The 23,471-nt window shown below is 42.3% G+C and overlaps 1 protein-coding gene across 2 annotated transcripts in view; it reads right to left on the bottom strand.

Annotated features, from left to right (window-relative positions):
• Positions 1-20,339, bottom strand: part of cdh7a (cadherin 7a) — a 52,316-nt gene extending 31,977 nt beyond the window's left edge. The window contains exons 1-3 of one of the 2 annotated variants that reach the window (XM_042107740.1): positions 20,180-20,339; positions 14,731-15,242; positions 496-790 (exon numbers count right to left, since the gene is read on the bottom strand). In XM_042107740.1, coding sequence (XP_041963674.1) covers positions 496-790; positions 14,731-14,973 — 538 coding nt within the window. In that variant the 5' untranslated portion in view covers positions 14,974-15,242; positions 20,180-20,339. Of the gene's footprint in view, positions 1-495; positions 791-14,730; positions 15,309-20,179 lie in introns of those variants that run through there. The other variant, XM_042107750.1, reaches the window with a different exon arrangement.
• Positions 20,340-23,471: the final 3,132 nt, after the last annotated feature.

Raw genomic sequence — 23,471 nt, 5'->3', positions numbered from 1 at the left:
ACAAAGATGTTTTTTTCCCAGCATTGGCTTACAGGGATATGGCAGATAAACACAAAGGTCTACTTGCAAGCAAACAAGGCTTCACTTTCTAATTACCAAATTAAATTAATCATTTTCTTGTTAATCAAATCCATTCATCACTCCTTGGCTGCTAATGATTTTAAATGGATCTATAAAGACGTGATTGCGCACAGAGGTCACTTGCTTTAACAGAGGCTAATGGCAGTGTTTAGAGATTGCAGGAGATTTGAGCAGGCAAGACATAAATTGCATTTGTAATACAGGCTGCCAGTCTAGCCTTTAGCGTCTGCTGAAGACGCTGTGCCATTCGACCCAACAAATAAATCAGCTTATTGTCTTCTTGTGCAGAGAAGGGTGACAGCCCTTAGGCGTCTTAACACAGCGGCCCTTGACAGGCCAGAGTCCCTGACCAGCCCCAATGCTTTGTTTGTGTCTTATTTCATAAGGGGCTGACAGATTTATTCACACACTCACCAACAGGGGACATCTCTGGCACTCTGGAGTTGTACGGTCCATCCAGGAACTTGGGCTCGTTGTCGTTGATGTCCTGGACCTTGATGACGAACTCGGATTCGGGCTCCACAGGTCTGCTGGTGTGGTAGTCGAGCGCCTGTGCGCGCAGCGTGTAGTAGGCCTGCTCCTCGCGGTCCAGGCGCTTGATGGCGTGGATGTCCCCCGTGTTCTCATCAATGGTGAAGATGGAGGAGGCGCCCTCACCCATGAGGATGTACTTCACCTGGCCCTCGCCTTTATCCACATCCGAGTGCAGCTGGGTGGAATGAAAGGCAAAAGACTGTGAGGATGTGGTTGTTGCAGAACAGCCATCTCGGCCATTTCTCGCTAGCTGTGCTTGTGAAATCCAATTTAGGGTCTGTGCAATTTGACAAGAAAAGCTTGTCAAATCTTATCCAACTGAAGTAGCTATTTATGTGCTAATGCCAAACACCCCAAAGTCTAGGGGTCACAACAATTTGTTTGTGTTTTTTGGTTTGGTTTTTGATACATGTCAGATTACATATGCATGCATACATACATTCACACACACATACATACAACCACACACACATGCATACATCTAACACATGCATTTTTGTCTCATCTTGGCAAAACCCATTTAAAGTTAAAATGGTTAGATTACATGGGAATACATGAATAACAATGGTGTTCTACAATACAGCCTTGTGTTGTACAACAAAATATATCAGCTCTGAACAAGTGTAGCCTTTCAAGTATTCCTCCCACTGCTCCACTTTGTAGGATGCAGGATGGGATGGTAGGATGATATTCCTTAACCACTATTTTATGCCATGGTCTGGGAGGTCACTTAGTTTCTCAGTGATATTTGCATTCTGAGGTTAGTATATCTGTCAAGCACTGTTCTCTACTTTAGGCCCTACTGTTGATAACTATGGCTGATTTAACAAAAGAGCCTAACAGACGCCACAATATACCCTCTGTGAGTGCAATTAAATCAAAATACAACACCAACTATACATGAGCAGTGACACAGATACAATATCACCAAGTGCAATTCACATTCACTGTAATGTCACTTGTTGAGCAAAAATACAATGTGTATAAGAACCTGTCCGCACTCCTGATTTCAAATTTGCTGTGTTCTGGCCCAAAAGCTTTGTTTTGTGGTACTCTACAGTAACAGACCCTCCTTTGGCTACAGAACACAGAAGTACAGTATAGTAACATAAGCCTCAATTGATCTCTCTTTAAAAACGTTACAGGTGTAGTCTAACATGACTATTATTTAATAATTTAATACTGCAGTTTCTTTCTCTATTTATAAAACTTGTTCCACCACCGTGGCAACATGGACCTTTACATGACATTTAAACAAAAACCTGTTGCCAAATAATAATACCACATGCATGTGTTCCGTAGAGGTGGTAAGACAACTCATACTGGCAAATAAATGGAAGTTAATGAGGAGCTGCAGACGTTTGGGACAAAAAAAAGCCTGATGGTCATGAATGTTATTTTATATTCATGCACAAGGCCATTCCGATGCACCTAGAATATGCTACATATGATTCCGTGTCTCAATGATGCAGCCAGAAAGGGGTTAAAAGTTACAGTCAAGGATTTTTGGTGTAACTCAATGCATGTCTAAGAAATTAAAAAAACAATTGTGTCAACTTAATTGCCTCTGCTTAACAATGTTCTTTACCATTTACAATTACTGTTTAACTTGAACAAAAGAGGTCATATATTTTTCTGACCTTCATGTAATTTATTGATGCAAGTTGTCGCAGGAGAATAAGCTTGTGTGATAACAAATACAAGGGAATCCTGTGAAGGGGTGTGTGGGAGGTAGAGCTGAGATGCATGCGGAGGGAGCGGTAAAAGGGGCACTTTTAGTTCATTAATTTTGCCTGTTCAAGAACAGTTGAATCCCAGCCCTCCTTTTGAGTCAATGGATAATCCTTGTGATTTTGCAAAACCATGGAACTAGTTTTTGCGTCAATCGTTGGCATTATCCCCCCCCCCCCCCCCCCCCCCAGCAGTGGAGTCCTTGTAAATCATATCAGTGAATTCATGTCACGCTATGACAGCCACTGCAGTCTGTACAGATGCCATTTTAAGGGCCAATCCTCTGCAAATAAAGCGTGTGTGTGGGTGTGAGTCAGGGACTGTTTGTGTGTGTTAATGCGCTTGTGTGAATCATGCTCTGCTCTGACTGCTCTGCCTGCTGACAGGCCTCCCTCTAACAGCCTCATGCCTCCTGTCTCCACTGGGCACCCATGCAGTAGCAGCTCCCTGAGTACTGGAGAGAAGAGCGCAAAACACACACACACACACACACACACACACACACACACACACACACACACACACACACACACACCACACACGCGCACACACACACACAAACACACACACACATACACAGACACACAGACAGCCTGACCGGGAGATCAAGACTGGAACAGAAGACCACAACATACAGATGACAGACAAAACTGTTTGTCCGTGTGTGTGTGTGTGTGTGTGTGAAAGAAAGAGAGAGAGAGAGAGAGAGAAAGAGAGAGAGAGAGAGAGAGAGAGAGAGAGAGAACAATGAGGTGAAAGGTGAAGAAGCAGAGGGGTGGAAGGGGCACATGTCAGGCTTACTGTAAAAAGGGAGCGAGAGAACGAGATCTCTGGAGGTATATAACACAGGAGAGGAGCGCTGCTCCAAAGACAAAGCCCAATCTCTGGAGGTATATAACACAGGAGAGGAGCGCTGCTCCAAAGACAAAGGGGAGGGGCTGAAGTGCAGGCCTCTAGCTCCATCCTGCTCTCTGGCATGAGCGCCTCACCACAGCCCGAGATGCACTTCCTTCCCCTTCCCTCTTCGAGGCTAAATCAGTGAGCTTCCAGTTGGCAGACTAACTCACACATCCCCTGTCCATCACCGCGACCATTTTTAGCCGAGTCACATCTGAGCAATCTCTCATCCACAGCCGTGAACCCTCTCACGAGGGCTTTAAGTCAAATGATTTAACCCATAGGGACATTTTCCCCATCCTGACAGCGCGTTACATTCGCATCCAGAATCATACTAACAAGGAGGTTATATTTGAGCAGGATCATGCTGATGAACTGCTTGCTGATCTAAATTCAGCGTCTGAATTAAGGATGAATTAGTGCGCCCCACTGCAAAAGGACTTTGCTGATATGGACAGCGGTACAACAGGCATCTCGTTGTGTCTGCGCCCCTCAGGACCGTTGCCAGGCTCTCCCTGCCAGTGTATTACTCTGCAATAAAGGGAGACAAATGAAGACTGTCATTACAAGCCTGTCATCTGTCTCTGGCAAGCACTGGGGTCCAATTACACTCCCAGATTACCAACGCAGCCTGTTTTACACGCAGCTAATTTAGTGTTCATCTGTCGCCTTCCTCCTATCCCGTCCTGCTGGAATGCCCTTAATATGATGTCCTCTTCCCCTCCAAATATCATCTGATGACAAATATGGAGCTGCCCGCTCTGCCAAGAGGCGTCAATTGCCTCTTTCAGCGGGAGCCACAACAAATGGCTTTCAATTTACAATTGACTTTGCTCTGGCAAAGCGCTGATGTGAGTGTCATTTCTTGAGTGGTTGGCATGTTTCAGTGCTGGTGTTGGTGCTGGTGTCGTGCTTTCAGCGCTAGTGTCATGTCAATTAATTTGCACAAATGGACGTGTCCAAAAGTGACCCCTTTTAACACTCAAATGGTCAACTCAAAGGGCTCCCATCTTGATTGAAAATACAGCATTTAGACAACTTTTGCATAAGCCTTTTTAAAAGTGACCTCTAAAGTGAAATGACCATGGAAACTTTCCCATGCGCTTTCACACAGTTTCACACAGTCACACAGTTGGATGATGACATTACAGTTATTGTACAGATGGCCCTGCAATGATCAATGGCTACTGCAAAGGTTTTCGTAATTATATGACTAAACAAAATCCTCCTACGTTTGACAAAAAATATGTCAACAGGAAATAAGTAACAGGTCTACCTCAGCACCATTCACATGAGGCTTGTGCAAATGGCTCTTATCACATAAGTCACTAAGGCAGTGCATAGAGCTGTCTTGTTCTCTAAATGAGCTGTCCAAACCCTTACATAGGCACCAGTAAACCTTTAGCCATGAATGGCAAGATCCTTAAGGGAGATGAATTCAGCTAAGGCCAAGTAGATAAATATGTTCCTGTGGGAGCTTCACTGATGGTGGTTGTGAAATGACACGTGATATAGTGGAAGTAATATATTGTGTCATCACGGCTGTAACATGGTTATAGTGCTTTTGATTGGGATTCCAAGCTGAAATTCTCAACCAAGCCACCAGCTGGATGAAATATACAGAGTGAAAAATCACTTGTGACGGTTTTGAATTGAACAAGCTCATTTCCACGGCCCCCATCATCCCAGACGCACAGCCGCAGCTGCAAACAATAAGCACATGGTCTTGGAGGAAATGTGTCAACTGGCATTTGAAAGATAAAATATTGACACTGACCACATGTGACACAGTTGTGTGTAACATCAAAAGCAGCCTTCCACAGCCCGACGCTGTAAAGCCACCGTGTAAGTACTCAGGAAACGAGAGCTGAGAAGCAGCTGCAAGCAGTCTCCCCTGAGTTCAGCTGATCACTAGAGGCCTCCCAGCGATAGCCAGCGATTGTGCGATACAAAAAAACAGGAATATACTGTAGTCTCATTCAAGCAGGCTTGTGCAAAATTCCAGAATTGAATTGAAACTGGCTCTTAAATTCCAATTAAATTCTTGAATTTCACTTGCATTTCAATTGAGGCAGCAAATAGGAAGCAGAACTGCAATTCGAATTGTGCACAACCCTGCATTCAAGGACATATAAATAGAGCACAACGCCACGCATATGGCATTCATAATGTGATTTCGGAGCAAACATCTCGGTAACACTTTACAATAATGGTACACTATTTAGCATTAGTTAAGTATTAGTTAAGCATTAACAAACACTTAATTCATCATTATTCAGTATGCTTTCAACATAACTTAAGGATGCTTAACTAATACTTAAATAATGCTAAATAATGTACCATTATTGTAAAGTGTTACAAAAATCTCAGGTAACATACACTAATAAAGGGCTATAAAGCATTTGTAAGGCCTTGTAATCATTAACATTAACTATTTGTGCATACCCCATTTCTGCACTCATAAAGCATTATGATGTTATCTTACAAGTTTTTACAACTACAAGTGTGACAAAGCATTATAAAGATCTTATGACCTCTTGATAATTGCAATGACTTCGTTGTTATACAGTTTTTTAGCAGATTCTGTAGATTCACCAAACAGGTTTTAATGTATACCCATGCAAGCTTTCATGATATATATATATATATATATATATATATATATATATATACATATGTGTCTTGTTTATATTTTCCCCAATACTCCTTTTATAATTGCTCCTAACAAGAGTTACAACGCCCCAGTGAATACTATAGGTAAGTGAGATGTATGCATAACAATTCGTAAAAAGGCCATAAGGCATCATTACAGACAATAAGTAAAGTAGTATGATTGGACAGCTTCTGTCAGATTACATGTACTTGAAAATCATAGAAAGGACATAAGCACAAGAATTTATTTGAAATGTATTTGACATTTATTTACCAACATTCTTAATTCCAAGACCAGACCCTTTGTCAGACAAATAACTGAATTTCAGACTTGTATGGCTACAAGTCTGAAATTCAGTTATTTACTACATCTCTTTTTCTTCCCCCTTACCTCACTTGTGAGGTATACCATCACCAGTCATCAGCCGTCTGTGTGCTTGGCCCTCTTCTCACTCATCTCACCTGAAGTCCCATCCCTATGACTGCCCTATCATCGCCTATTACTGTCCCCCTACCTGGATTCCTGGCCCGTACAGCCTAGCGACCCATCACCTGCCTATGGCAATTCTGCCCGGATTCCTGGCCCGTCCTGCCGACCCACCACATGCCCTTTGACAACTCCTGTGATCAGCAGCACCGGAGCCCCACAGGGAACTGTGCTCTCTCCAGTCCTGTTCACCCTGTACACATCTGACTTCTGCTACAACACCGAGTCATGCCACATGCAGAAGTTTTCTGACAATACTGCAATTGTGGGGTGTATCAGGAACGAGCAAGAGGAGGAGTACAGGAGCCTGGTGGAGGACTTTGTGCAATGGTGCAAACTCAATCACCTTCAACTCAACACTTCAAAGACCAAGGAGATGGTGGTGGATTTCCGCAGGTTTAAGCCTGCTCTGCTACCAGTCTCCATTGATGACAATAAACTGGACTGGTCAGCCAATACTGATGCACTCTACAAGAAAGGGCAGAGCAGGCTGTACTTCCTGAGGAGGCTTCAATGTGTGCAGCAAGCTCCTCAGGATGTTCTACCAGTCTGTTGTTGCCAGCGTCCTCTTCTATGCAGTGGTATGCTGGGGAGGAAGCACAAAGAAGAAGGATACTGGGCGACTTGACAGGCTGGTAAGGAAAGCTGGCTCTGTAGTGGGAGCTGAACTGGAGTGCATCACTTCAATATCTGACAAAAGGACCCTGAACAAACTGATCAACATTTTGGACAATGAGTGTCATCCACTCCACAGCACTATTACAAAGCAGAAGAGCCTGATCAGCTGAAGACTTCGCTCACTGCCTTGCACAACAGACAGACTGAGGAATTCATTTGTCCCCAGGGCCATTGAACTGTTCAGTGCTTCACTTAAGGGAAGAGGAGAGATAGACTTCTCCGCGTAGTCTGTCTGCCTCTCCACCCTCTCCATGTTTGTGTACTGTCTGTCCACTAGCCACTTTTTACCACTGTCTTACTGCTTCACTGTTTGTGTGCTATATTAGCACATATGCATAACCCCTCCCTCCATCCCTTCCTTCACTTAATATAGTTATATAGATATATATATATATAGTTTTTCTATAGTTTTTTTTACCTTGCCTACTCTCTTATATGTCCATATTTATTTTATTTTATTTATATTTTAGCACCATCACCATGACACTCACTCTCACAGAGCACCTTACCTTACTACAGTATGCACAGAGAATCACAGGCTCAGTCCCTGCCTCGTCATTGCAAGCGTCTCATGCTAAATCATCCACTATGTGGTTACTGTTTTTAGACTTGATTTAGATTTAGTGTTATTTAGTATAATTTGTATTTTAGTATATTCTTTATCTTCTACTGTCCTTATTGCCTAGTTGTGTTTTTTATATTATACACTTTTAATTACTTTTTCTGCTGTTAGTGAATGTTGTGTGTGATGTCTGTATGCTACTGAGACCTTGAATTTCCCCTTGGGGATCAATAAAGTATCTATCTATCTATCTATCTATCTATCCTATTCCCCTGGACAATTTAATTTCCTACACTGGACTATTTGAACTTTCTGACACTAAATTAGGATTAATGCATTATCATACCGGATATGTATTCATCCCAACTCTTGTAACTTTCACCTCAGGTGGCTTTAAACACCATGTCCTATTCTCTACACCTGACTAACTTATGCATTTGTCATGTATACAGACCTTACTGTCCTGTAACTGACCCTAGGCAGATGGGTCAGGCCCTTGAGTCGTGGATCTGCTTGAGGTTTCTTCCTATACTGTATGTACTGTATCTCCATTTCTAGGGAGTTTTTCCTCGCCCCTGTTACCCATGGCCCTTCTTTTCTTTTCTTTTCTTTTCTCTGATTGTCTAACACTCTGTAAAGCGCCATGAGACATGTGTAATGTTTTGCCGCTCTATAAGTACAATTAAATTGAAATTGAACTTTCTTTACAGTAATACTACCATTATTGGGAGGTCAAATAAATTTTACTACGCTTTGTGACACTACAAGTTGTAAAGGCTTGTAACACATCCTAATGCAATATGAGTGCAGTCATCATATGTATAAAGTAATACATACTAATGTTGATAAACATAATGTTGATGATAAAATGTTGAGGTTTTATGAATGCTTTATAATCTTCTATGAATGTGTTGACAATGCTTACTGGATAGGGTCCATAGAGTTACCACTCTTGCTAATATATAATCCACAGGTCAGCTTTGACAAATAAATCAAGGATGTACAGAACCCAGACACTGTGGAGCAGCAAAGCTTCCGCTGAAAAAAAAAAAAAACAGAACTTCACTGAACAATATCAAGAGTTGTGATGGAACATACTACTTGCTGACATCAGGTTACAATGAATGGAGTTAGGTAAGTGAATGGAGAACTTACATAAGTACAACACCTGTTGCCAACCTGTGGCCTTTTTTTCAACAAGCATTATCCAGAAATATACTGTACAAGCTCCAGATGTTAGGATGGTCCACCCCATCCCATGAAAGTTTCTGTAGCTTTCTGAGAAACAGTATGATCATTTCTCAATAATGACGTTTAATCAATGAAAGACTGCACATGTGGACCCATAAAGCATTCTCATTTAACAGCAAAATTCTATCAGCAATCTGCCAAACACATTTTGTTGTGCACTTTCTCCAGAACTCTTACAGCTGAGGGGTCCCATGAGGAAGTGATGGATGCAGGGCAGACATTACTAACGTGTCGTGTAGGAACTCAGGTGTGTGTGATGTCTTGCCTGTCATCTTCTGAGCTTCCCTGGAATCACCAACAGCCTGAGCTGCCACAGCAATTAGGCTCCAGCAGACAGACTCATGATGTAACAAAGACAGCACCACATCCCCACAGCTCCATGGCATCGGTATGCAATGGCTCCTTAACCCACGGGACTGATTGCCCAGCCTTTCTGAATGCCATCTAATGGCATGTGTGCCCCCCTCCCCCCCCTTCATTGTAATATCCGAGGTGAATCAACACCTAAGAGAGTGCTATATAAATGCAAATGCATTTTGCCGCATTGTGCTGCCGATCCATTCTGGAGAAAATCTATGCCTCCATCCATCCACAGATACCAGCCAAGAATCCTCTCCTTTGAGCCTCACCTCCCATTCATCTCATTAAATCTGGAGGTGTCAGCTCATATCATTCTCCCAACAAAGAGGGGGGCTGCCAGCTCCTATTAAAGAGACCTGCTCATACGAGAGCCTCTATGCCGTGTTTGTAAGTACCTGCAAGGAAGCCCATTCACTATCTGCCATTCCACTTGGTGTCTGGTCAGTGAGGGAGCAGTCTGTATGCAGAGTATATATCTCCTGACCTCTTTATGTGTATCATGAATCCATATGGATGGGTTTGCACCTGCCCCTGTATGTTTTTTCTTTCCCCTGTCATGATTTATGTGCACAATGTATCAGCCTTTTATGGCTAAGTTAGAAGCACACTGTTAGCTTAACTTAGTTAAATATTAGCTTACTACAACCTATGACTAACGTATGTTAATGTTTTCTCCAGTGGTGCTCAGACCTAATTTAAAATGTAAGCATTTCAAATTCCATATAGCAGTCACATACCTTGAAAATTAACTTTATTAGTTTAACAGTTGAATTGAAACCCGAATTGTCTGTAGTCTCCTTACTTCATGCGACTGTTAAACAATGTTTTGTCTTCTACGCAAATTACTGTAAATGTGAAGCCTCTGCACGACTGGTCGCCATCGACTTTTAGCTGCTTTCACCTCTTGTGTGTGCACGCAAGTTTTTTCTTCACCGGTATCGTTAAAGGTGTGAACGCGGTAAGAGAAAATACACCTGTTGGTTTCGTGTAGACGTAGCCTGTGACTTCATGTGTGCGTGCGTGTGTGTGTCTGTGCTTGTACAGCGTGTAGGTGTGTCTGAGGCTATCATTGGCCAGTGAGCTGGTGATTACCAGCCTGATGGCTTTCATCTGCACTGCCGACAAATGGTCATGGCAGTGTTGCACGCACTCTGGGACACAGATGAAACGCAGCCCCTATCTGAGATGAGTTGCATTTCATTAGAAAACACATGTTCCAAATCACTCCAAAGAGGATTTTGGGGGGTGGGGATGGGGGGCTTGTTGATCCCCAACATGAAAAGGCTGCTTTCTGCTCCACTATTTCATTTTGTTTAATTCGACTGCTGCGAATCATTGATGTGGTGGGAGGGTAGCAAGGAGTGGTGTGCACATGTTTAATCTTCCGACTGGCTGACGAAGGGGTTTCAGTGGCCAGGCCGGGGGTGGTGCCTCCTCACTGCCAAACACTGTACAGGGACGGACAGAAAGAAAGAGAGAGAGAGAGAGAGAGAGAGAGAGAGAGAGAGAAAGAGAGAGAGAGAGGGTGTGCCAGGTCTGGCCCTCATTAGAGGCACATTTGGTTTGTGAGTGTGTGTGTGTGTGTGTGAGTGTGTGTGTGTGTGTGTGTGTTTGAGTGTGTGTGTGTGTGTGTGTGTGTGTGTGTGTGTGTACGCGCGTGTGATTGAGAGTGTGTGTGTGTGTGTGTGTGTGATTGAGAGTGTGTGTGTGTGTGTGTGTGCATGGTGTTTGGGTGGAGGACGTGGACAGAGCAGGCGGCTGAAGTGTAAGTTGGTTTTGGCAGCCCAGAAGAGGGAAATGAAAATGCAAATGGACCAGTGCTGCAGCAGATTCCCTGATGCTCCAGCACTCGCATGCACCATCAAAGGCCCCGCACCAATTAAGGCAGGCCTCAAAGCCCCCTCACACCATGCCCCACACCACACCACGTCCCCTCACACCATGCCCCACACCACACCACGTCACACACATGCCCACTCACTCACTTGCCCTCGCCCAAAGCCATCGGACACTCAGCATCCAGGGATTACTCCACTTGGGGCACGTGGAACACCAAAGTTGAGTATCGGTACTGACGACACACTGGAGAGGACACTATGCATGAATGCAGGCGTCCACTAGAATTGTACTGAACTACTGTATGTGTTCTCCACTCACACTTGCATGAGCAAGGATTAAGTGTCCAAGTGACGGTACACTGACCATCATGAAAAGAGAACTATTACATTTCAAGGATAGCCACTCTGTACTTAAACGAGCTGGTAAGTGAGTTTGTGCCTTCAGTGAGGACATAGGTCATTAACAATAATTGTTTATATTACTAAAGTCCTCCTTGGAGACACGGCCATGCATTATTCATCCTGCACTCTTTGGCATTCTCTCCATCTCAGCCTTCTCTAAATCTGTTTATTATATCCATGTTCCACTGTTTCTGAACAGGCTCCATTGGTCACAGTACATCAGCACACAGCTGGTATCAGTCTACAATCTCAATCAATCAATCAATCTCAATATGTAGAACTCACACAATCAAGGATCCATGTTTTACAGGAATCATAAATACATGGCACTTTATTATAATAATACAGCCTACTATATGCAAATATATCCCGGAACTGAACGTCTGAAGTAGGTCAGAAGAGTGTGGATGTAAAGAGTGTTGTACGACTCTCAAAGTGATCTGGTTGTTCTCGTGGCGTGTAATGAGCAACATAAACATCTAGATGAGGCAACGTTCCAGCTCTAAAAAGTTCAGAAAACTAGACAACACTAGACTCTCAAAAAGATGCCACCAGGAAGCCACTGTGGTGCGAGACCATAACAGCCTTATTTCAGTCACACACTGTTCCACAAAGAAAGCATCTCTCACAAGACTCACACAAACTATCCCTTGACAAAAAAAAAACTGGTAACACATTACAGTAAGGGTACATGAATTATCATGAATTCTAAATCTAAAAAAGGCATTTGTCAGTACCAATGCATTATGTAATGGGTATGGTGAACGGAAGATTGCTCTGCTGTGTGCCTTTGTGCTACAGGTCAAGTATGCACATACAGTAAGAGCTAATTGTGTAGTACAAGTACTGCCGTCCACCTATTGAACATAAAGGAATGGTAGTGCTGAGACCAAGCTGAAAAAAAACCCCTCTTTATCAAGATTCAGTGAAAGCACCTCTTTTGTCACATACTTTCCATACATCTTGATTTCCCCTGGTAAAATGTTAGGCATTTGATTTATTTTCCCCCATTAAATGAGTCAGATTTAGATCTATTCACCACATTCTTCCTGCAGATCCAGCACAACTAAGTTTTTACATCGCTACTTACTACAGAGAGCTGTTTGAATTATGGAATTATGGTGAATCTTCAGAAAAGACGGCAAACTAATCTATAGCAACTTTATACAGTAGGTTCATCAGTAAGCTGTCACATCCGGCATGTTATATCAAGACAAATCTCCCGCTGTAACCGTTCATTATTAATGGACTCTCCTTGTTCTATAATTAAACAGGATCAGGACCCGGACGCTGAAACTTGGAACTCGGTCTAGACTTCTGGAGTGCAACAGTAAAGATCAAAGAGCACTGCACCGACAGCAAAGCTCCGAGAACTTCTGAGATGGTCAAGAAACACGCTGTTTCCCAACTACATGTCAAGAAGTGGGTACAAGGAGACACTCGACTGATTGATAATGTGATATTTTCATGATATGCAGGAAGCTCTGCAGTGGTCTATGGAGAGGTTTAGTGTGGGACATAAATCCTTGGTGGCTGCAATTTTGGAATTTTGCCTTAGAATTCATCCATCAGAGACATTTGGAAGAAATCCAATACCTGCTTCTGGGTATATATAAAATACATACAAACATTTGACAACATCATGCTCCATCCTACAGATAAAAAAGGAGTCGGTTCTAGAGGGTATCCATATTCACCCTGGCATACCGGTGTGTGTGTGTGTGTGTGTGGGGGGGGGGGGGGGGGGCACACACACACACACACACAAACCGGTGTGCCAGGGTGAATACACACACACACACACACACACACACACACACACACACCGGTATGCCAGGGTGAATATGGATACCCTCTAGAACTCTCCCCTGATGTCAATGAAAATGTGAAAATCAAACAAACTGGTCATGAAAAGTGTGTGTGTGTGTGTGTGTGTAAGAGAGAGAAACAGAGAGAGAGGAAAGGAGGAAAGCATGGTAGAAATCTCTTAGGAGACTATGAGGTTCAGTAAGGTTCTCCTCCTTTGTTCCCTCTGAGCATGCAATCCACCGCTATCACATTCACACTCTCCAAGACTGAGGATCAAACACCATCTCAGGCTGTTATTAAACTGACATATTCCTCTGCTGTATCCTGCACCATCATGTTCTAGGAGTGTTAATTACATTTAAAAGATGAAGGCGAGCTTTGATGACCACTGTGTGTCGACTTAGAGTTGACAAGTTTTGACTATCAAAAACCAATATGCACATACTAATATTAGACGAGACTCTTTGATATGGAAGGCAAATGGTAATGTGTACTACAACTAAAGCACAGTGGAAATCTAAGTGTTCAATGGAGGGAGGTCTTTTCAACTGTCTAGAGCTGTTTGCTAAAGGGCTGGAGGTATTTTACCAATGACTACTTTATTTGTCTCTTACTTTAACCTGCCTGTTCCTTTTATGTTTAAAGCTATTTAAATATGAAATTATGACTTTCAATAAGTCTACCAAGTACATTCAAAATCAGCTTGACCTTCTGTTCCTCTAGGTGACATTTCTTATCTACCTTTTCGCATACATGCATAACATGTGAAATTACAAACACAGAAATCCAACAGTTTGGTAAAAATGTTGGTAGCTGTACAACTATCAAAATCTGTGATATATTATACAGTACATATAAAATCTGTGAAAATACAGCTCATTTTCACTTTTCCATCATAGATCTTCAATACAAGATATTTTTTAACATCTCATCACCCACTGTCTAGAGTGAATTTGCAAAGCTAGAGGAAGCACCTCAGTCTCTTTGTATACTTTGCATCGTCTACAACATATATGCTCCAGTTTCAAAGAGACAGCCACCTGAGCAGACAGCTTCTAATACCCCAAGAGCTGCTCAAAATAAACCTGCCACATGAGCTATTCGGCGAGTGGCAGATGTACCCCCAACACCAGGGCATGGGTTCCCCCACATGGGACCCAGGTACCATCTCATCACCTGCCAAAGCTCTGGAGCCACTCCATCCGTAGAGGTCACTATCATGGGGAGACGTGGGCTTCAAAGGGCAAAGTCAAAGCAGCAAGCTTGTGCGTCACAGAGAACCACCTCAAACCTCTGCAGTGCGGTGGCACCTGAGCTAAATTTAATTAGCGTCGTCTCTCGTTCTGTTAGAGCTGCCACCTAAAGCAGTGAACAAGGGACAAACTCCACAAGCTCCATATTAGCATAGACTGCTGTCAACATCTCTATTTTTAACATCGCCGTCTTACCTTGCCGACGTAGAGCGGTTCATCACCTGTGAACTCCTCCAGGACAAAGAATTGATTCCACACCCAGCTGCGCTTTTGTCTGTGGGCCAGCGCTCTTGCGCTGGCCCTGGGGGATCGGAGAGGGGCCCGTGGGAGAGGAACTGAATTTAGAGTCATCCCGGAGCATCCTAGTTCCCACTGGGCCACCAACAGCAGGGCGGCCTGGCTGATCACATTCCAGAGAAGAGGCCTGTACACCTTCATTTGGGCAAGTGGAGAAATGAAACAAACTAAATAAAATGATATGCGATTTAAACAAACAAAAAAAAATACGGAGGGCAACGAAATTGTATAGAATCCAGCAGTATCTTGAGGAAGCTCAACACATGCGCTGCTCCAAATTTGATTTGGGCTTTTCTGTGTGTCTCACAAAGCTCCAGTCTGGACTGAAATGGTGGGTTGGTATCTCTCCACAGCATCCAGCTCAAAGTTCCTACATGTACGAGACTGTCACAGTGCTGCTGTCCTCTCACCTGGGGTAAAAAAAGAGAGAGGAAAGGTCAGTGGTGGCCAGAGAGAGGTACAGTACATGTTATGAGATATTGCCCAGTTCTCTCATGCACGGTAAACCCGGACAAGTCGAATTAACTAATCTTATAAACTAATAAACTAATCAACTAATATTTAGGGTAATTAAGTCAGTAATATCAATTCAAATACAGTTCAATGACCATAAAATATGGAGCATTTTGCAAACAAATCTGGCATTTTTCACAACTGTACAATGGACTCTTAACACTACATTGAACTGCCATCAGTGGTGCTTCGCCAACATGAAAATATAGTTCAGATTATGTATCTGCTTAGGAAATGGCTGTGGCTATTTTTGCACAGTAATTTCTACATGTGGTAAATACACAAGTCACAACGTGTAAATAATAACCTTTTGGAGTTGTTAGGATGTCTGTTTTGTCACTTTTGGGAGCCATAGGCTAACTGGTATATCCCACTCCAAGTGAATTATGCTGAGTTAATGGCTAATGGTGGAGGTGTCAGAGTTGTAGTACAGAGAAGAAAAGGACATGGCGTGTTCCTTTAAAGCATTCACCAACACTGAACTATACCAGTACATGTCAAAGTTGACCATAAAGACACAACCCATGTCCAACACTGCATCAGTATTTTAGAGCTGCTGTTACTATCAAATGCACACCCTGGCAACTGTATTTGATTATTTTTTAAGCAAAGATCATGGCAGTAAATTACCCAGAATGACTTACACTCTAAACAACTGAGTTATGTTAACTAAAATATTTTATTTGGTTGACTGTGAGTGTTAATAGTGAGACCAGCCTATGATGGGAATAAAGTTTAAAGTGGAATCTAGGCAACACTCAAAACAGTGGAGTTGCTCTTTAAACAATGTACTTTTGAGTTAAAATGTACATAGTTAAGTTATATAGAAAATATATAGTTAAGAGGTACTTTCTTTTTTCAAGGATTAAGTTGTGTTAAATCATTATTTTGAGTTAGTTTGACTGTTCGGGATTACGGTGTGCTCTCAAATAGGTCGCTGTAATGGCCTATATCATTCTCTCATCTGTGAGTGGAGCGTAATAAACTGTCTTTTGAGGCTTAAAAGATGGACGCAAGGTTCAGGTGTGTAAACAAAGCTGCAGGAGAGCATCACTGACATACAGCTCTGTCTTTAAAGGCACTAAAAGCTAAAAGACACAGAAATAGAGAGAGGGACAGAGAGAGAGAGAGAGAGAAACACATCAATTGAATATGAAAATATATGAAAATATTTCACTGCAAATATTGATAAATAGAAAGGGACATAGAGAGAGAGAGATTGTGTTTAGTTTAAATGTGAGATAAAAAGGTGGTGTATTTTACATAATGATAATGCAGACACAGACAGTTGAAAAACATTTAAACTAAGTGACAACAATGTGATATAAATAATAATAAACAGCGCTTTTACCTGCCATTTTCTATGACAGAAAAGTCTATCCCAATAGAGTGCCAGAAACCAGGACGTGACACTGTGCTCCAACAACAGTGTACAACTGCCTTTCAAGGCAAAGTAACCTTGGGTACCAGGAGAAATGTTCCACTTGCAAAATCCTCCTAAGGGGTCCCAGGAGGACCTGACTGCATGGAAACCTTTTAGGTGTTTCAAACAGCCTTCTTAAGTCAAACACTTACAGTCTGGGGGAAAAGAGAAGTTCAAACATGATTTCGGGCAGAGTGGTAGTACAGGTCCTCTCGGGGGAAATTCGCCCTTCCTACAGTTCACAAAGAACTAATGCAGGACTCCACCACACAGCTTATTTTGATTCTGAAGTGGATTGTCATAGAAATTCCTTGTTATACTACACAGATCTTTCCAAGCCATGATATTTAAAAGACAGATCCAGATAAGCATTTTGGCATAGGCATGCTGTTTAAACAATGGAAGTAAACCTTTCATTCAGCTTGGCACAACATGCTACCATTCATAGGGCAAATGAACTAGTGTATAGAGCTCTATGATTGGGTTTGCCTGTGCATGATGCACGGCTATGCGCAATTTGTGCATCATGAAAAAGTCTATTGCGCTCTAAGGAATAGAAATTCAGCCACTCCACAGATAAGATCCAGACAAGATAAATGGAATCTGGCAGAAACCGAACAAGTCTTTTTTTCTCATTATCGCAACATCTGGAGTGAGAATCTACACAATCAGTGTGTCCAGGCATAGTGAGAGGTGTTTCCCTGCATTCTTTGTGCTCTCATAACGCTGGGCACATGATGCGGCAGTCCAGTTTCCCCAGTTTTTTGGTCAGCAAGGACCCGTTCTCCATGGCGACACAGCCAGACTACCACGGAGGGTAGATGTCTAATCTAAACCCACCTAATCTTTTTTATAAGCCTCACTTATAGGGGGAATTACGAGTGCTTAGCAGCTGATTACATCTCAAGCCTTTTAAAACACCTTCCACAATTTGGCCAATATTTAGAAAGTCGACAGGAGAAGATGAACAAAGATTTAGAGGCTGCAGCGGAAGGCTTTAAATGGTTGAGTCATCTCTGAATCTTTATCACCTTTTTTGTAACCTAAGATTACCGCCAAAGTGATGTGTTTATGTTCCCCTTGCACAAAGCGAGCTTATTCCTAAAACAGTGGACTCTGATTTGAAGAAAAGGACCACAATGAGACTCATCTACATAAGCTCATTTAACAGCACAGACACAAAGTCATGATGTAATGTCTGTGTTCCAGGGGGAAAGAGGGCCTGCCAGAAAACTATGCTGCTCAAGCGTATAAGTGAGTTTGCCCATGTGTAAAAGCTTAACAACCTTTTGAAAAGGTGTAAAGAACACAGATTGATTCATTCACTTCCTATTCACGTCTGCATCACTTGTATGCGTTGGAACAGTGGCACAGAAGCAGCCCTCCATTTGGCCTCTACCATCTTGGCCTCCTCTCCTCCCCTTGCCTCCCTCTCTCCCTGTCTCCTCCGTCATGTTTAGCCCTGGGTGAATCTGTTCGCTGTCGGGCTTGGCTGTGGACCCGGACTTTGCATTGGGTGCGGCTGGCCCCAAATGGTGCGAGGCAGGATGATGAAGTCTCATTAGCCTCCTGTGCCATCTGACGAGTGGTGCCCAGGCTCGAGCGCCGGGCCCCCTGCGGAGCGAGAGCGACCGCAGCCGCCTGCGCCGGGAGCGAAGCACGAAGGCACAGTCACCAGCGCTAAACACCCTCCCACCCCCCCCCACCACCACCACCGCCACCACTACCACCCGCTGGGTAAGAGTGATGGTGGCGTCGTCCAGAGATGGGTCTCTCAGAAATGGAGGAGCAGCTCACTCAGCTCCTGGCATCTGGACATCAAACACGGCATGGGGAGGACTGGTAACATATGGCCTCGTTATTGTGGCTGCCGTCTCAGCCCTGCGTGTGCATTCAGGAGGGGCTGAGACTTCCACCAGGGAGTTGGCATTTGTTTGCGATGCAGACTTAGAGAGAAGCACAGTAGCAAAGACACACTTTTTATTTAAACTAAGCAAGGTATCCTCTCAAGACTTGCCTTTCAGAGAGGAAAAAGCATTTTTGTTCTTCATTTAGCAGTTGTCTTGTCTCCATTATTGTAATGCCATAGCCTGTAGAGTTTAAAATAATACTGAATAGTCTAGTCTAATGGAGAGTCGTCGCCCCCCCCCCGCCCGTATTGATTCATTTATTTCGCCCGTATTGATTCATTTATTTATTTACTTTGAAGTCGTCTATAATTCCAACTCTATTAATGGTCACAAATCCTCACACTTGCTCCATACCTTGACGGTTGCTCCCCTGCCTGTATGATATTGACATGCTTCACGGAACAACTCACATTTTACATCTTACCCATTATTTACTCCACCTAGTGGACATATGAGACTCGGCAATGAGAGAAGGTTTAAGACTCAAAATCAGTTGCCATACGCTTCCTAAAATGCAATTAGATTTCCTCGGTGTTATTGTTTTCTAAGGACTTTTATAACAAGCCAACTGAGCTTACTCCGCGCCTGCGATTTGGCAGTGGGCATATCTGAAATTATACCTTTATTTTTGCCACACAGAACATGTTCATGATGAAATCAGAAGGATGCAGACACACGTCTGAGTATTCATTAGAACTTAGTTTTATTCAGCCCGCCTCTCAAGCTCAGTTCATTAGGTTAAAGACTTTGCGTTTTGTGAAGCTAACTTACAATTCAATTCTCCATGAACTTAAAAAGCAGTAACCTACCTGTGTCACTTCAATACGTCTTCACAATCCAAATCTCCTCCGTGGTAATACCATATTATATATGTATCGCTGGTGTCTAATCCAATTTAAAACTTTTGACCGATCTTACCAGGAATTACAGGTATTGAGAGAATACAGTCGCTATTTTGTAAAACATACTTTAGCTAACTATATCATATAAAAAGGTTTGCGCTACTAGATAGCCCGCTCAACTTTAACAAGGCTACCCACAGTTTAAATTGTGCAGCATAAGTAACTTACTTAAGGAGAATATATTTCATTTGAGCATTGAGGATGCAATCTCCACCGAAGTTTTTTTGAGATGCTTTGTTTTGTAGCCTTCATGAACAGCACCACATGTACGGCCACAAACAGTCGCATAGTCGATTTTAGAGTAGCCGAAATAAATCATTGTTTTCATGTCAAAATATGTACTGTATTTAACAACATTTTCACATTCTTCAATTATGTGAAATTGTTCATCGTACATGCTTACGATTTACAACACTTGAACTTCACGTCTCGAAATAAAATCCCTCGCAAATATTGCTGGCGAATACTTGGTATGTTTAGTAGTCCTTTGGCGCTGCGTAAATTACGCACAGCAACACTGTATTCACACAAAAAGTAAAATATTGACATATTCTGGGAATTGTTATACAGATGCACCCTAAATGCCCAGCATTTCTTACCAAGTAGCTCGTTAGAAATCTGCTGTCCTGCTCCCGCACAGCCGGACGATGCCACCGACACGCAGCTCCGCTCTCCGCTGAGTGTGATTACATTCACTGCGCCGCTCACTCGGCTCGGCTGCCCTAACAACGTGTTGTCGCTACAATGAGCCTCATTGAGGAGTCGCAGCTGCAGCAAAATGCAGGCTGAGAAGGCTACCGCATACTATCGAGGGCGTTTCGGAGGAACCAGTCCGGATACACCGAGATACTCAGACCTCTCCAAAACTTATGTAGGACAATATTAGGAGTAAATGTTGCGACACTTTTTACACCTCTCCAACACTACTGCACAGTTCGCACTGGCATCCTCAGTTCTGTATCTGTCAGCGAGCACTCCTGATTCCACTGGCATCGCAGCAGGAATTGGTTTTTTAAAGGGGTGGTGCTCGTGTCAATCGCCTTACAAGGTGTAGCTACTGTCCAGGTAGCATTCTATGACTTGTTTCCCATAGTTTTTTTGCTGTTGCTCCTTGATATTAATAACCCATTACTGAACCATATGAGCCATATGGCTATGTTCTCGTCCTCCACTTGACACATGGCAGTGATTCAAGACTGCTGTTTTACCATACTGCTGCTTTGTAACAACTCTACTACTACTACTACTAAACAATTACTTCTATTATTATTATTATTATTATTATTGTTGTTGTTATTATTATAAGTGTTATTATAATAATAGTAATAATAGCAATAATAACACAATGCACTTTTACAACGAATGTGTTGAAAATAACACAACTTGTGTTGTTTTTAACACATCTCTATGCTCAGATAGGGACAACACAGTGTTGTTTCTAACACATTCATTTGAAAATTGTGGAGTTAATAATAATGAATAATTGTTGTTGTTGTTGTTGTAGTTGTCTTTGTCATCATCATCATCATCATCATAATCATCATCTGAGCGACGAAGAGGTCTTTGATATTTGTGGAAGTTGTGGCTCAGTGATGACAGATAAAGAAAGAGCGGCAATGGACCCAAAATGGAGCTTTGCACCACCACCACATAAGCGTTAAATGAGGGAATGACACAAACCATTGTAAACAGCGGGTTACAGTGCCTATTAAAAGTATTCACCCCCCTTGGATATTTCCCCTTGTATTGCTCTAATAAATGGAATCCTTGTCAATTTAATTTGGACTTTTTTTTACAATAATTTACAAATATCCCCTCTTTAATGTCAAAGTGAAAGCAAATTTTTACAAAGTAATGGTAATTAATTAAACATACATAATGCAAAATAAACGACTGCATTAATATTCACCCACCCCTTAAAGTAACTGACCTAAATCAACAGCGGTCCAGCCAATTGGTGCTAATAGTCTCACAATTAGTGAAATGGAGATCGCCTGAATGCAGTGAGTCTGTATAGTTTAGTAATATACACCTGCGTCTGGAAGGTCCAGTCACTGATCAATTAGTATGGAAGGTCCAGTCACAGTATCAATCAGTAATTCCACCATGAAGACAAAAGAACACTCCAAACAACTCAAAGAAAAGGTTATTGACAAGCATAAGTGAGGGGATGGATACAAACCAAATCAAGTCACTGAACATTCCCTGGAGTTCAGTGAAACCCATCATTACGGAATGTAAGGAATATGGCAAATGTCAGGCCGTCACCACAAACTGAGTGACCTTTCAAGAATAAGAATGGTGGGGGAAGCCACCAAGGCACCTATGACAACTCTGAAGAAGTTAAAACCTTCAGCAACTGAGATGGGAGAAACTATACATACTGCAACTTTTGCCCGAGTTCTTCACCAGTCAAAGCTCAATGCATGAGTGGCAAAGCTCTTATTAAATCTAGACTAAAGTTTGCCCAAAGACATGTGGGAGACTCCAAAGTCAAATGGAAGAAGGTTTGTTGGTCTGATGAGACCAAAATTGAGTTTTTTGGCTATCAGACTACAGTAGATGTTACTTTTGGCGGACACTAAACACTGCACATCACCAAAAATGCACCATTCCTAATTTGAAGCATGGTGGTGGTAGCATCATGCTGTACTTCTCGGAAGAAGGCCCTGAAAGGCTTGTAAAGGTAAAAGTAAAATGAGTTCAACAAAATATATGGAAATATTGGAGGACAATCTGATTCAGTCTACAAGAGAACTACGACTTGGGAGAAGATTTACTCTCCAGCAAGACAATGAGCCGAAGCCTACAGTGAGAACTACACAGAAATGGTCTAAAGACAACAAGGTGAACATTCTGGAGGAGTCAAAGCCCTGACCTCAATCGTTTTGGTCATGGTTATGGTATTTAGAAGATGTTTTTTTTGTCCAAAGCGACATAACAACAATACAAAGTTAAATTGAACTGTTACACTTTGCTTGACAGTATGGACATAACAGTGACATGACACTGTTATGAATGTATCATAAACAAGTCATAAACGTTTATGACATAGCGCTTCTGTTATTAAGTGACATTCGTTTTTTGTCATAACAAGTTAGGACCCCACACTAAGGGTCTGACTATGCACATAATGGCATTCTGAAGAGCCAGACTGCAAGTTTAAAAGTGCATTTGTAAAAGCAGATAACTGTACTTTTACAATTATTTACAATGTGTGTCTTTTTATTGTGTATTCTTGTCAAACATCATACGATTACAGTCGGTTTAATTTGATTAAGTAAAAATACATTCAACCAAAACAACCCAATTTCAGTTTAATTGATATTATTTGAAATTCACAATAAACAAAGATTCATGAAAATTAATTGAAAATGGCACTTATCTGTTTTTGCAAATGAACTCATATGCTTTAAATATGCGTTCACTTTAAAAGCTACAGCATAGAAGTGAACGTTGCTGTCTTTTCATGTTTTTTGGTGAGAGCAACCCATAAGTGAGTGTGCAACAGCACAAGAAGAGGTGCGACAGAGATTACCATCATGTACCTAATTAGAGCATGAAGAATCCTCTTTGAGAAGGACAGGCGAAAAGGAACAAGAGGTGGTTAGTGTAAATCCTATGAAGAAGGTGAAGTGTGTGTGGCACTGCAGTAGTATAGCAACAAAAAGAAACAATTACCAGGGATATTGAATAGACACAGAAAAACCCAGAGCAATTGATCATGAAGGTCATGCATATTTTTTAATTGTAGTGTTGTCTATTGTTGCAGTGTTCCATTACTGCTTGTCCATGGCCATGCCTGCAGGGCTAATGAAGCACCATAAAAAGGCCACCTCTGGCTGGTGGAATAGCCACACAGGTGAGATAGCAGATGAGTCAGTATCGATG

This window comes from Alosa sapidissima, chromosome 1 (genome assembly GCF_018492685.1).
Source record: "Alosa sapidissima isolate fAloSap1 chromosome 1, fAloSap1.pri, whole genome shotgun sequence".
Classification (NCBI taxonomy): domain Eukaryota; kingdom Metazoa; phylum Chordata; class Actinopteri; order Clupeiformes; family Clupeidae; genus Alosa; species Alosa sapidissima.
The sequence above is the reverse complement of the archived record's forward strand: the minus strand, read 5'-3'. Positions and strand labels throughout refer to the sequence as shown.